This window comes from Furipterus horrens, unplaced genomic scaffold (genome assembly GCF_987537825.1).
Source record: "Furipterus horrens unplaced genomic scaffold, mFurHor1.1.pri manual_scaffold_6, whole genome shotgun sequence".
Classification (NCBI taxonomy): domain Eukaryota; kingdom Metazoa; phylum Chordata; class Mammalia; order Chiroptera; family Furipteridae; genus Furipterus; species Furipterus horrens.
Window position 1 is genome coordinate 89,370,423 of NW_028327176.1, and position 16,062 is coordinate 89,386,484.

A 16,062-nucleotide genomic window follows, 5' to 3' on the forward strand; every position below is an offset into this window, starting at 1 on the left:
ATTATCCTAGTAGCTCACAACTTAGTTGACAAATCTTTTTGTCTGAGGCTTATTGTTAGAAGTATCTTCCTCCCTAAAGGAATGTACATTTAGTGGGAGAGGAAATTATCAGTACATTCATTGTGGTTTTTGGTGATCAAATTTGAATGTGTTTTCAAAACAGGAAATCCAGAGACTGCAAAAGATTCCTGCCTGTGTCAGTTTCCTAGCCTGGTTCTGAGGTTCATGCATGTACTAGATAGATATTAAAATTCTATAAATAATTTCATAAGTTCTCTTTAGATCTGATACCCCATCGTATTAGGGGAAAAAAAGACTGGCTACTAATAAACATATTGGGAAAGATAAGTGAAGCAAGCAAAAAAAGAAAAGTTCAAGTCAAACGATAATGAAGGCATAATTAAGCAAAAAAAAAAAAAAATTTTCATTGCAGCTGGTCTAAGAGTCAATGTTTGTAGCCACCTAATAGAAAGGTTAAAAAACTATAATAACTCTTACAAATATTTACTACCTTATGTATGTATGGACTAACCTTTTTTTATTTCTGGTAAATCTAACTCTTCTAAGTTGGACCTAAACAAGCGCTACGTACAGTACCATAAAACCTGAAACTGATAAACTGACCTGCATGCTCACAACCTCCCCCCTCACCCCGCCCAGTTCATATGTATACATAAAACCAGCACCTGTTAGACAAGAGGAGGTATCATAGCCTCCAGGAGTATATACCTCATTGATTCTTTACTCATACATCTACAAGAAGCAAAGGCTATCATTTCTTAACTGGCTTCTAAACTGGGAACACTGGTGTGACAAGTTCTGCAGGACTGCTGACAGGCACTCACACACAGCCTTGGAGCCACACAGATGCATGCCTATTGCCACAGCACGGAACCCCCTTCGTGGCTGTAGAGGCAGACGTGCCTAGCTCCTACAGGGTCAGTGACTATTTTTTTAACTGTCTCAATGATTGCTACAAAGGATAACCATGGCAGCTCTGGCTGTGGAAGAGGTAGGGCTGCGTTTGACCTTGCCTCTCTTAACGCAAATACTCACTTAATAAATATTTAATAATAACCACCATGACTCACTGGGAGCTCAGCCTCTGGGGCTCAGGAGGTTTGTTGCTAATTCCAACCAGCATAATTTACGGGAAATAAATGATCTATGACGTGCCCAAAGAGAAGAAAAGTACATACAGGATGCTTCTACTTAGGGCTTTTTTGGTAGGGAAAGAAATACACAAGTTAAAAAGGGACAACATTTTCTCTTGACTTAAAGGCTATGCAACTTAAGGGAAAGGGTCCTCCAAACCCCACAAAGTCAAACCAAACCAAATTACTCAAGCTTAGCTACGTAATCTGAGGGTAACCACATCAAGTGAGCTCCGTCTGCTGCAAAACATCACTTAAACTGGAGCTCTGACTTATTGTTCTCTTACTGCCCTAGAGCAATTTTGTTTTGAAGAGCACAGAACACCCTGTTCTGAATGTGGCTGGCACATGAACTCAATGTGCTGACAGCAATTTGTACTCCGATTAAAGTGTGTGTGTACGTACTGCAGTTACAAAAACTGGAATGCAAAAACTGTGTAATCTGTATTTTAGGAAGCAAAAGTGAGAAAGAGGCTCCAAAAAAAAAAAAAAAAAAAAAAAACAGTGCTGTAAACGCTCCAGCCGAAAGACGTAGCTCTGGTAAATGTCTGTTTTCCCCTTTTCTAATTATAGTTGTTGGTGTCTGATAGCTTTGCACTCACTCCTAAAACAATTACTGGGTCATAGGGATCTAAGTGGGAATGTTGTAATAGCGTTACTACTAGACAAGGTCAGTCATTCAGCCAGAGAAAACCAGGTTGTGACAGGTTACTCCCACTAGCCAAGGGTTTTCTCTGCTGCCTAATTCATGCCAAATGAGTTTGTCTCTGCCTGTGCCTCCTGCCTAATAGAGCAAGACCATCCAAGAGTCAAGGGGATCTTAATGACTCCTTGAAGAGGCAAATGAGGAAGCAGAGATGGTTTTCTAAAATCAGGAGAGCATATTTAATCACTGATTAGAAGAGAAACTGTTCCCACTGAGCATGGTGGTGAATTTGGGGGCAAACTACCTCCCTTCCTCCTCTGCCCCATTTTGTACTATTTGAGATGAAAAATACCACTGTAAGATTGCTTATGAGACTGAGGGACAGATGCTAACTGACAGCAGGCTTGGAAGCTGGCTACTTGAATAGAATAAAATGTATGTAGATGACATATATCTCAGTCTAAACAGGAAGCATACTTACAGCAATAAATTCTACACCAAGACAAATCCTCACCACTCTTCTTTACACAGGTTTACACTTTAATCAAACCTGGATTCCTGTCCCAGTTTGCCACCTAATGATTGTGGCTTTGGACAAGGTCATTTAAATGATCTGACTCAGTTTCTTCATCTATAGATTAGGGGAAATGAGATTAGTTAACTCATAGTTGTTGAGAGGATTCAATTAGGTACTAATTGAAGCTTCTAGCCCAGTACCTGGCATTCATTCATTCATTCATTCATTCATATAGCGGGGCGGCTACTATGTGAAAACACGGTTTATGTGTGGATACACAGAGATGAACTCAATGAATGTTAGCTATTATTTTCCTGTACTTACACCAGATAAAACATATTTTAGAACTTGCTATGAGGAACCACATAACAGCTCCACAGAGAGAGCTGTCAAGAGTACGAAGAAAACTCAGAAGTAGTTTTGTACCTCACAGTGTCCAACACACTGTTCAGGACCAGGAAGTAAATATTTACTTAATGATTTCTCTTTTTTAATTCAATTTATTGGGGTGACATTGGTTAATACAATTGTATAGGTTTCAGGTATCCATTTCTACAATACATCATCTGTATATTGTATTGTGGTCACCACCCTAAGTCAAGTCATCGCCTTCTATCCCCATTTATCCGCCTAGTTATTTAATGATTAATCTGAAACAGGACAGTAGGGAAAGTGGTAGTAATTTTCCTTTATAAAAATTTTCCTTTTGACATATTAGTACCCCTATGTTTAATAAATTCCAAGAGCTATTTAAATTCTTTACTGATGTGAAGCTTCTGTTTTTTTAATACTATTCTAAAAAAAAAAAAAAAGATCCATTGGCTGGATTCTTTAATAACAAAAAAGCCTATTTTCTACTAAGATTTTCTCTACCTTAAGATTTAAAGATACCTTTTTAAAAGGAGCTATATACATCCAAAATATCTGAAAGAATAAACATTGTCCATTTCAGACCATAGTACATTATTTTGTGAAAACATAAAATAAAATGGTCTTAAGAATTCTCTCTCTTACTGGACAAAATGTGCCCTGACATTCATAAATACTCCAAAAGCATGTGAAAAACCACACTAAAAAAAACCTCATAGCTTTATCTGATCTCAACATGGGCATACATGAAATCTTTCCTCTATTTTCAATGTTTGGTGCCATTTAGTTTTTGGTCTTTTATTTATGAACAGAATATAGCTAGATTTTGTTGTTATTTAAATCTTACGACAATCCCATCCATATTTTTCTGTAATCACTGATATCACTTATTCCTACCATCTTACTTTAGGTTTTCTACATAATGTCTTCTTGTTATTTTTCCTTTATTACATTTACAGGATTGGTCAAATTTTACTTGTTCCTCTACTTCCCCAGTCCTCACTGGGTAGTTCGGAAGTTCTACATGCTCTTCTCACTAGTACCTAGCATTACATTTAAAACAAATCATTTCAAGGCATATATAATCTTATCTATGTTAACAATTAATCAGCATAATCTCTCCTGGAATAAGAAAATCATTTCAGACAATTTTGCCTCCCCTCTTCATTTCCCATCTGTGCCACATGACCCATCTGTAGGTCATTTCTTCTTAGCTCACCTTGGTTCTTCTTTTTCATGGTATTTGCTAATGATTCTTCGTTTTTTGATCATATTATACAGGAAGGATTAAGCAACATGAAATGATTATAGTTACCCAGCATAGTATTTCTAAGCAGTTGAACACTTCCACTACGGGCCTTTTCCCAAAAGGGGTGGGCTAACTGTAGACACCAGACATTCCCTGGGCATGTACTATGTGCTGAGCACAACATGCACAGGAAGATTGTGGACTCCTTATCCATTGGTGGTGTGTGAAAAAGTTTACTTCAGAAACAAGATACTTTAGCATATATACTGTTGTGCACACCTGCTATTTCACCTTTCTTCTCTTCACATCCGTTTTAAAAGTTCAAAGATACATTACACCCTCATCTCCAGTCCAAGTCCTAATATGTGGAATCTTCTGGGGCAGATCCCTACTTTATTTTAAAAATCTGGCCTTACTGGCTTTAGCCTGGGAGCTAAAGTCACAGCAAGACCCTAGAGCAGTAATTCTCAATCCTAAGCTGCAAACTTAGAATCATCTAGGGGAGTTAACACACACACACACACACACACACACACACACACACACACACACACACAACCACTTGTGCCTGACAACAGCAGTCCCAACCTTTTTGGGACCAGGGACCAGTTTCATGGAAGATAGTTTTTCCACAGACCAGGGAGGGAGGGTAGCTGAGGCAATAATTTTAGTGAAGCTTCACTCCCTCTTCCACTGTTCACCTCCTGCCATGCGGCCTGGTTCCTGACCAGCCATGGATTGGTACCGGTCTGCGGCCAGGGGTTGAGAAGTTCCACCCTTTGAGGTTTGAAACTTTTGTTTAAGTGGTCTGGGCTGAAGCCTGGGCACAAGGCTGTTAAAAGCTCCCCAGGTCATTCTAAATTCAGCCAAAGTTGAGAACTACTGCACTAGAGGTTTACTGGCCCAGCTGCTCCATATTGTTATAACAACCCCGATGATTGCCCCATAGCCTGCTTTGGCTCCCTTGCACCAGCTGACTGTGAGCTTGGAGTTCTGCCCAGGCTTGCTGAAGAGAACAGTATGTACCTCTGTAGAGGTCTTCTCTATACCTGTTTTGGGTTGAGTTTCCTTAGTCTAGTTTCCATTAGTCCAATTTCATCCACTTTATATATTCCAGAAATTCTTCATAATTGCTGATCCACTTCTTCTATTCTCCCTGTTTTCCAGCACTAATATGGACTTCTTCCCCTTTTGTGAAATCATTCCCCATCTTGCACTTCAGTGGAAAGGGAAAGGAGGTTAGAGGGATTGGTTCTCCAGCAATCTGAATCCCAAAGATCTGTTTAAATTTTCACATTTGAAAATACTGCCCACTGTCTGCATTCTCTGCATGCAAATATGGTTGAAGGCACTGGGAGGAGAGAGCCTCAGATAGCCAGCCCTTGGATGTGCCTGCTCCTAGCACTGAATTTAACAAACCAGAAGATGAGAGAGACCAGGAGTTGGGGCAAGAGCATTCTGTTAGTCAGACTGGATTTTCTAAGAAAGCAACGCTTAAACGCAACAATGTAGCCACTACTGCCAATTAAACAAAAGTATGATGACTAACAGACACCATAATAATGTCAATAAGAATACCTTGGAACACAGTGACTGTTTTAAATGGAAAAAGTACAGCATCGAATAAAAATTACAAGATGGTCATCTTAATTGAGGTAAGAAAAAGTAGTCTGGAACAGAATATAAGAATTGCCTTGTAAGCATTAGAATCCTGACAGGGACAGTAAAAAATCAAAATTTCTTTGAGAAGACTAAATCCTGTCAAACTAATGTAAGTTTTCTCTTCCACATCAAAAAACAAACAAGCTACTAAAAGGAAGCAAAAGATCACCATTCAATAAAAGCCTTTTGATTCAATCCACAAATTTATTCTTCAAGAAACAAACAAAAATCCCCAAGAAATATGATTTATGTAAAATTACTATTAAGAAGACATTAAAGAAACAACACAAATTACCATCTTTTTCGCTCCATAAGACACACCCCCTCCAAAAGTGGGGGGAATGTCTGTGCGTCTTACGGAGCAAATATTGCGTCACAGACCTGGGGTTCCCAGAAAACTAGAAGAGTACTTGAACCTTAAAGTCTCTCCTCATTTGTTAATAAGTGATGATGGTTCTTAGTACCGCTGTTGACTGCTCTTCATTTTACATGGTTGAAGTATTACTGTTATATTTTATTAAATATTTTAGTACACCACTTGGTTCAGAATATTTTTTTTCTTGTTTTCCTCCTCTAAACCTAGGTGCGTCTTATGGCCAGGTGTGTCTTATAGTGTGAAAAATATGGTATATAAACATAATATAGAGGGTAGAAAAAAGAAATTAAGTGTCCACCATGTACTAGGCACCTTTCTTCATTTAACTGTCACAAAAGGGTGTGAGTGAAAACATTATTTCCATTTTACAGACAAAAAAACTATGTTCAAGGTGGTTAAGTAACTTGTGTAGAGAGAAATTGGGGGAAAAGGGGACAACTGTAATTGAAAAACCAAAAATAAAAAAAATAAAAACAAATACTTCTTGGATTGATAGCAACCTTGGAAAATCAAGAGGAGATGGAATAAGAAGAAAAATAAATAATTTTCAAGGACAAAAAAAAAAAAAGTTGTGTAAAGTCATAAAAATATCCAGATTCCAAATATATCCCAAACCTGTTCTTCCCAAAGCCCATATGGCCCCCTCCCCTGAATACTCACTTGTACACAGAAGTGACAGAAACTTTGTAACTCTTGTGTATCTATAAAGACGTATTATAATGAATGATCATCGTCTATTGCACACTTTCACTGTAGAATTGGATTTAGTTCTAGGATTTCTACGTGGTTTTGAATCTAAGTGTATGAGCGATGCTATAAAAAATGGCAAAACAGTCAAGTCTGAGAAAACTTCAAGGAAGAAGAATGTGATCTTAGTTTCTGACAGGGCCCACTTGTAAGTCAACTGTCTTCCTCCCACACATAGCTAACTTGTTTCAAAGAGGGAACGCAAAACAACTTAACCTTGCTAAATAAAAATACAGGATGATAAATTTTTATAAAATTGATTTATTACAGGCCATGGCTGGGGTGGCTCAGTGGATTGAGTGCCAGCCTGTGAATCAAAGGGTTGCTGGTTCAAGTCCCAGTCAGGCAGGGCACATGCCTGGGTTGTGGGCCTGGTCCCAAGTTGGGGGCCCGCAAGAGACAACCACACATTGATGTTTCTCTCCCTTTCTTTCTCCCTCCTTTCCCTCTCTCTAAAAATAAACAAATAAAATCTTTTTTTTTAAATTTATTCCAGAAAAATAAAAAAGCTTTTGGGAGAAAAAATAAAAATTAACCATTTACTCCAAAATTGCCCAGGACAGTATAACCTAACTCAACGGTTCTCAACCTGTGGGTCGCAACCCCTTTGGGGGTCGAACGACCCTTTCACAGGGGTCGCCTAAGACCATCGGAAAACACATATATAATTACATATTGTTTCTGTGATTAATCACTATGCTTTAGTTATGGTTGGGGGGTCACCGCAACATGAGGAACTGTATTAAAGGGTCGTGGCATTAGGAAGGTTGAGAAGCACGGATCTAACAAGATGAGAGAAAAAAGGTCAGTCATTGGCCTTTCTTAATATATTTAATAACAGAAAATAAAATTATATAGATTATTCAAATATATTTTTAAAATTCCATTCATAGTATATTACCCTTCTTGCAAAAAGGATGGAGATATAAGAAAAAAAAATACATGTATCTGCTCTAATCTGCAATAGAAATACAAGAATAAACCAGAAAACTAATGAGGTTGGTTACCTACAGGAGGAAGTAATGGAGAAATGGGAACAGGTTAGTAAGAATGAGGGCAGAGTAACATTTCTAAGTACATCTTTTGGTATATCCAAGGGTTCTGCATCTGCAGATTTAATCAACTGTGAACAAAAAATATTCAGGGGGAAAAAGTTACGTTGTTGCTGACATGTACTATGTACTTAGGTCTATGATGATTGTGTTTGTACTGAACATGTACAGACTTTTACTGCTTGTCATTATTCCCTAACCAATACAGTATAACAACTGTTTATGTAGCATTTTGTATTAGGTATTATAAGTAATCTAGAGGTGATCAGAGGTATATGGGAGGATGTGCATAGGCTATATGCAAGTCCCATTTAATATAAGGAACTTGAGCATCAGCAGATTTAGGGATCCACAGGATCTGGGGATTGGGAGGAGTGGGGTATGTACAGAGAGGGATGATTGACTACAGATTACAATTTCATGGTAATGTTTCATATATCAGAAAAACAAATGAATAATTAAAGTTAACTAGAGTGTAGAGGGAATCCCAAATGGAATGTAAATGTAAATATAAAGGACTAGCCTAAGCTGGAAAACATGTTTTGAATGTATGCTAAAAGACTAATGACAAAAGTAACTATACACAAATATTTCCTACTTAGGAAATTTATTTTTCATAGGGGCATGCATGAATTGATAATTCTAAAACTATTTCCTGTATATATTATGATTGAGCAAATAAATATATTGTGGATGATGAGGGCCAAGTTTCTCACTTGTGGAGAGAGTTTCAAATAAGCAAAGGGAGAGGCTAGAGCAAACCTGCAGTGTTGAATTGGAAGTGTCAGTGTGTACTCAGTTTTAATATAAATGCTCTGTTTTCTCACAACTTTTTTGAAGTACTTCAGCTCTTTCAAACATTTATGCGTGCAGAAAGCACTTACTGTACACCAAAAATGCGAGTCAGGCACTGTGAGATGCTGGAAACAAAAAGATGAAGAAGCTTGTACTCCTCAAGCACTCGCTGTGTACTGGAGAAATGGGCAGGTGCTGATTACAATATTAATGGACAAGCAGTGTACACAGTGGTATTTACAACGTGCTCTGGGGGGAGGAATGATCAGTCATCGCAGACCTCACAGTAGTATCCTTACTCTCAACTTAGGAAATGAAAAATGAAAATAGCCTCAGGTCACTCAATAAACGGAAAAAGCAAACCTTGCACCCAGGTCTCCTGACATAGAATAGAACGAACACTATCATCCAATTGTGATCAAACTAAAATGATGAATTGTTTTCTTTTTAATCTTGGCTAAGAAGCCTGAAAGGCATTCCAGGCTTCTGCTCTGTTCAGTAACTCTGTAACTGGCAATTTATATGACTCCTCTAAACCCCCTCTTCTCATCTTGGGATAATAAATCTTATGTATAAGGCTACAGTGAGAAATCAGAGAACATGTATGGTAACTAACACAGTTGTTGGCACACTGAGAAGTTCACAGAGTAAGAATTCCTTGATCGATGGGAGATTCTTTTATTTCATTTTTTGAGTCTGTAGTACCTGGCACATACATGTTGAGTAAATATTTACTAAATGAAATAATTATTAAACAAATGTCAAATTTAAAACTATTTTTGAGATATAGTCAGTATATTTATTTCTACAAACAGATTTTAAGAAATCTCCATTTCACCCACATAAATGGAACCCAACTTTTAAGGACTAGTTCCCTCTCACAGCAGCGCTTACTTTGTACTGTTGCTCCCTCGTTGGGAAATGAATAGCCTTCTCCTTTCTGTTTGATTCTTCGGATAATGCCTCCATCTTGAAATAAATCCTCTCCTTTGAAATTAAGGAGTTCAATCTAGAAAGGAAAAGATTTGGCTGAGACAAGAGCCAACAAAGCTGATTTAAGATACTTACAGGCAAGGGCAACCATTTCTCCTTTCACTTTACAAAATAAAATTCTTTTTTTATATTTAGCTGTGCATCTTAGTTATTGGAAGAGTAGGAAAAAAGGAACACTGCACTTTTTAATCCCTGGAAAGAACCTTCATGTGATGAACATGTCTGGGACCACCTCCTGGGGGCAGCAGTGCAAAGCCAGCCAGGAAATACCAGGAAAACTGCCTGGTGGGCAGAAGGCCAGAGTTACAAAGTGCAGGCCCAAAACTACTGAATATTTTGTTTGACTAGAGAGACAACCACTTTTCCAATTCAGACCCATGCAATCCCTTCTTAAAATGTAAGAATAAGTCCTATGAAATCAGGCCTATAACTCCTTAAGGATGTATGTTACCTGGTTGTGCTGTTTAGGCATTTCCCCCTCAATTTAAAAGTTGGGCCAAATACGTGTAATTCAACATACAACGAGTAACATTCTCACCCCCCACCCCACAGTGTCAAATTTGTAAACCTTTATAATATGAAAAGTACCTTAAAGCTTGATTTAGTCATATTTCAATATTTATTCCCCACATTTTCACCCCGTCTTCTAGGCAATTTTAACACGCCATACTCACACCATTCACCAGGACCTTTATTCCTAAGCCTCCTCGTTTGTTTATTTGGATACAACCTTTTTGTGCCACAGACACGCTTATAAGAAAGCACTGGCAAACACCCCTTGGGTTTGTGGGAAACAATTCAAGAAGCCAGGCTCCAAAATAAATAAATTGGATCTCATTCTCAACAGCTCGCTCAGCTCCTTGTTCCGCTGCCCGCAGCTTCAGAACCAGCACTGCAGGAGCGCAGATGCTAACAGGCAGCATCCCATGCATACTTGCCTCAAAAAAGAGAGTTGCATTCGAGGGAATTTTGGGGACACTGCCAGCTGAGCCATATGCGTACTCTGGTTTGCACAGTAAATGGCACATCTCTCCTTTTTTCATGGTGGCCACCCCAATGTCCCACGCCTTGATCACTTGGCCTAAGGAAAAGGAAAAGGTGAGAGGCTAAAACCGCAATCATGTTAGTATTAAGTCTTGGTTTGCTGATGTGGGACTTAACACAAGTGACTTCATTTTGGACCAGTTGTCTCTTTTTTTAATCCTCACCTGAGAAAACATTTAATTAATTTTAGAGAGAGGAAAGGGGGGAGGGAGAAAGAGGAAGAGAGAGGAACAACAATGTGAGAGAGAAATATTGATCTTTTGCCTCCCGTACATGCCCCAACAAACCAGCAACCTTTTGGTGTACAGGATGATCAACCGAGCCACCCGGCCAGGGAAGTTTCTCTCTTTTAAAACAAAAGTTGCAGGCCATATATAAAAAGACTTAACTGTCATTAACACAAAAGTTGAAACAAATTTCTAATTCTTTATACTACAGACTCAGGTAGGAAGTAAGAGCTACAAAAGAACTCAGTAAAAGCTTCACACTTAGGAAACTGTGATTTCTTTTTTTAAGGCTATCAGAAGATACCCTGCTGAGGAGGATGGAAGTATCAACTTCTCAGCTGCTCAAAGATTAAGTCTTTGAAAAGTGGAAGTAACATAATGTTTGAAATGTAGCTGGGTTGCAGTTGTTGCTTAATTTATAATTTCAACCATAATAATAAGCAAATATTTTCTAGGCAGAGATGAAACGAAAATAGTATAGAAAATGGAATTTATCCCAAGGAAGTTTATAATTAGTTGGAAAGACAAAAACAAACTAGAAACAACCAGAAAAGAATAAATTGCATTAACAAGTCCATGAAACAGATTTTTTTTTTTCTTAAAATTTAGTATAAGGGTAAAAAGCCTATTAAAAAGAAAAAGAAAATGGTATGTGTCCTTTTGTCAAATCATAAGAACTATAGAATTCAGATATATATATATATATATATATATATATATATATTTTTTTTTTTTTTTTTTTTTGCCTAATTCCAGGACAAAAAAAGTTAATCCTGCTGCTCAACTACAGAACTATATCAGCCTATATAATCATCTAAAAATAAGTAGTCTCAAATCCTTCGGGAAACAACAGAAAAATGTAGATAATTTAAAAGGATAACATAACAAAATTAAGGTGCTATGTCAATCAAAAACTTAAGTATTCAAAGTGGGATTGGTAAACAATGAACCCCAGAGAAAGTGAATTCTGAAGACAGCCAACATCTTGAACTGAGAGCCAGTAGTAGTAGGACATTAGAATAGGGGACCCTAGACGAGGGTATGTGAAAGGGGAGGGATATAGCATTTGAGACTCATGACTTCAGCTTAGTTTTCAGTAAGTATTGTAACTTTTCACAATAACAGAAACACTAACTTTAGTTAAAATTTTATATAATATACACCTATAATTAAAACACATGAAAAAGATATAAAGTGAAAGATAAAAGGTCATTATTGCCTCCTCGTAAGAAGTCACTTGTTTCTTTTGTTTCCTTTCAGTGTGTGCACACTACACACTCAGTTCTGAGCTGCTTTTTTTATGAAATATATAACAGATGCTTCTTGGCTTGTAATGGGGTTACATTTGGATAAACCCATAGTTAAGTTGAAAATATCAGAGGTCAAAAATGCATTTAATGCAGCAAACCTACCAAATATCATAGGCTAACCAAGCCAGTTTCTACTGAATGTGAATTACTTCTCTACATCTTTAGAAACTGTAAGTCAAGTCTCGAGCACCATCTGTATCCCGACCTTTCTCCATCAACAGAAAGGAGAAAATGCATTTTAGAGGTTCAAAGAGAAGTCTGCTTGAACATCAGACTGCCTGGATTTGAATCCCAGGTCTGCCCCTTACAAGTTGTGTGACCTTGTGCAAGTTATTTAATTTCTGTGCCTCAGTTTCCTCACCTTCAAAATAATAACAGATACTAGTACCTACCATAATGGTTGTTATAGTAATTATTAAACAGACTACGTCAAATGCATGGCATAGCACCTGGCATGTAATATGTACTGAATAAAGGATAACCTCCGCTGCCTTGCGGCATACCTCTTCAGGGGAAAGGCTAAGGGAGTAAATCCCGACAGAAAATCCGGAGCCGGAGTCCCTAAGGCGGTTTGACGTTGTAGTCAACACCGGCAACTCCTGCGGCGCACCTGAAGCCAAGCTGTATTGACTTCGTCTTTCCCTTGGACCCTTCAGCTGCGAAGAGAGGGGGGGTCTGCTGCATGGGCAACAGCAGACCCTCCATATCACCCTGCCCAGGCTCTGTAGCTTCAGTTTCACTGGAGAGGACACTCCAGCGTCATCGCAAGATGTCGACTCAACACGGGAGGAGACAGATACCGGTTATAAGCTCATCCGATTGGCGAAGGAAACGAGCGTCAGGGGTCTCCTCTGACGGTGGGAGAGGTCATCGCACCTCACTGGACAGCTACCGCTCGCCTCAAGCTGGGCAGCCCCAGCCAATTAGGTGCCGTCTCACCATGGCTCGCCTGCCCCACTGGGTGCGTGGGGATCAGAGAGGCGCCTCTCGAAAAGTGGGCCAAAAAACACCCGCACCAGTTAATTCCAAGCAAACAACAAGAAAGAAGCCTCCAGCTCTTCGTCTCGCTAGCTGGAACATCAGGACCATGTGCCCCGGACTTACTGCAGACCTTCCGTGGATCAATGGTGCCAGGAAAACCGCTGTCATCGATAGGGAACTGGCACGACTAAACATCGACATTGCGGCTCTACAGGAGACCCGGTTGGCCGACAACGGAACTATCAGAGAAACCAACTACACCTTCTACTGGCAAGGGAAGTTTCCGGACCAACCAAGACAGCACGGTGTTGGGTTCGCTGTGAAGAACACGCTTGTTAACTCCATAGAGCCACCCACAGGAGGCACAGAGAGATTACTTACCCTCCGATTGTCAACAACTTTCGGCCCAGTCAGCATTCTTAGCGCGTACGCCCCAACCCTCTGCGCCACCATCGAAGAGAAAGAACAGTTCTACCATGCACTGGACGAAGCGTTATCCAAGATCCCCAGAAGTAACGCTCTCTATCTCCTTGGAGACTTCAACGCAAGAGTAGGAGCCGACCACATGGCCTGGCCCACCTGCCTTGGAAACTTTGGGAGAGGAAAGATCAATAAGAATGGTCAGCGACTGCTTGAGCTTTCGTGTCACCACGGCCTGTGCGTGACAAACACATTCTTCAAGTGCAAAGAGATCCACCAGGTGTCATGGAGGCACCCCCGCTCCCGCCATTGGCACCAGCTTGACCTCGTCATCACCAGAAGAACGGATATTGGCAGCACCCTCCTCACCCGCAGCTACCACAGTGCAGACTGCGACACGTACCATGCCCTTGTGGTAAGCAAGGTGCGCATAATGCCGAAGAGGTTGCACCACTCCAAGATGAAGGGTCGCCCACGCATCAACACCAGTTGTGCCAGCAACCCAGTTAAGACCCAGCAATTCATCAACAGGATGGAAGATGCACTCGGCGAGGGAGTGGCGGCAGATGACATTATCGAATCCAATTGGCCACGTCTCCGCGACGCCATATACAACTCCGCCATTATTGCTTACGGGAAGAAAGAGCGGAAGAACGCTGACTGGTACGAGGCTCACTGGGAAGAAATGGAACCCGTGATCGAGGCTAAGAGGAAGGCCCTACTGGCTTACAAGGTCACGCCCACTCCCAGTACACTTCAAGCTCTACGGGCTGCCAGGAACAAAGTCCAGAAGACCGCCCGCCACTGTGCCAACACCTATTGGCTAAACCTGTGCAGAAGCATTCAGGAAGCCGCCGATATAGGCAACGCACGAGGAATGTATGAAGGTATCAAGAAGGCAACAGGCCCAATCCCCTCCAAGATCGCCCCCCTTAAGTCCAAGACAGGTGAGGTCATCACTGACCAGGAACAGCAAATGCGGCGGTGGACCGAGCACTACCTCGAGCTGTACGCAATGAAGAACACCGTAACAGACACTGCTCTTAACGCCATCCCAGACCTACCAGTCATGGAGGAGCTAGACACCCCACCTACTGCGGCAGAGCTCAGCAAAGCCATCGACCGCCTCGCTTGCGGGAAAGCACCAGGAAGCGACGGAATCCCTCCAGAAATCCTAAAGAGCGGGAAACCAGTCCTGCTACAGCCGCTCCACCATCTACTCTGTCGCTGCTGGAAGGAGGGTTACATCCCCCAGGATATGAGAGATGCCGACATTATCACCATGTACAAGAACAAAGGAGACCGCAGCGACTGCAACAACTACCGGGGCATCTCTCTCCTCAGCGTCGTCGGCAAAGTATTCGCCCGGGTCGCTCTTGCCCGCCTGCAGACCCTTGCTTCCCGCGTCTACCCAGAGTCCCAGTGTGGCTTCAGAGCTGGCCGTTCAACAGTGGACATGATCTTCTCCCTACGCCAGCTGCAGGAGAAGTGTCACGAGCAGCATAAACCACTCTACCTCGCCTTTATCGACCTCACGAAGGCGTTTGATCTGGTCAGTCGAAGCGGTCTCTTCAGCTTGCTACGGAAGATTGGCTGTCCACCACATCTGCTTGCTGTGGTCATGTCCTTTCACGACAACATGCACAGCACGGTGTCCTACAACGGCGCAACCTCTGAGGCCTTCCCAGTCAGCAGCGGAGTAAAGCAGGGCTGCGTCCTCGTGCCTACGCTGTTCGGAATCTTCTTCTCCATGCTCCTCCAATACGCCTTTAAGGACTGCAGCGAGGGTGTCTTCATTCACACCAGATCCGATGGCAAGCTCTACAACCTGGCCCGTCTACGAGCCAAGACCAAAGTCAAAGAGGTGCTCATCCGTGAGATGCTCTTCGCCGATGACGCAGCTTTGACATCACACTCCGAAGAGGGACTCCAGCAGCTAGTCACTTGCCTTTCCCACGCATGCAAGGAGTTCGGACTAGCCATCAGCCTGACGAAGACGAACGTTATGGCTCAAGGCACGGGGACTCCCCCATGCATCACCATCGACGGATACACCCTGGAGGTTGTCAACGACTTCACTTACCTCGGTTCCACCATCTCGAGCTCTCTGTCAGTCGACCTGGAGGTCAACCAGAGAATCGCTAGGGCAGCCACAGTTATGGCCAGACTGAACCGGCGAGCATGGAACAATTCCAGCCTCACTGAGAAAACCAGACTGCGCATCTACCAAGCCTGCGTACTCAGCACTCTCCTCTATGGCAGCGAGACGTGGACCACCTACGCAAGGCACGACAGGAAATTCAACAGCTTCCACATGAGGTGCCTGCGACGCGTCCTGCATGTCGCCTGGCAGGATAAGGTCCCCAACACCGAGGTGCTGAAGCGAGCCAATATGAGCAGTTTGCATGCAGTTCTTAGCGAGAGACGCCTCAGGTGGCTCGGCCATGTCAAAAGAATGGATGCAGGCCGTATCCCCAAAGACCTCCTCTACGGCGAGCTAGAAGAAGGCAAGAGGATGAC

General features: G+C 41.5%; 1 protein-coding gene across 1 annotated transcript in view; it reads right to left on the reverse strand.

Annotated features, from left to right (window-relative positions):
- Positions 1 to 16,062, reverse strand: part of FKBP5 (FKBP prolyl isomerase 5) — a 100,869-nt gene that overhangs the window by 21,954 nt on the left and 62,853 nt on the right. The window contains exons 4-5 of the mRNA XM_090282284.1: positions 10,499 to 10,641; positions 9,462 to 9,576 (exon numbers count right to left, since the gene is read on the reverse strand). Of these exons, the coding sequence (XP_090138410.1) occupies positions 9,462 to 9,576; positions 10,499 to 10,641 (258 nt within the window). The remainder of the gene's footprint in view (positions 1 to 9,461; positions 9,577 to 10,498; positions 10,642 to 16,062) is intronic.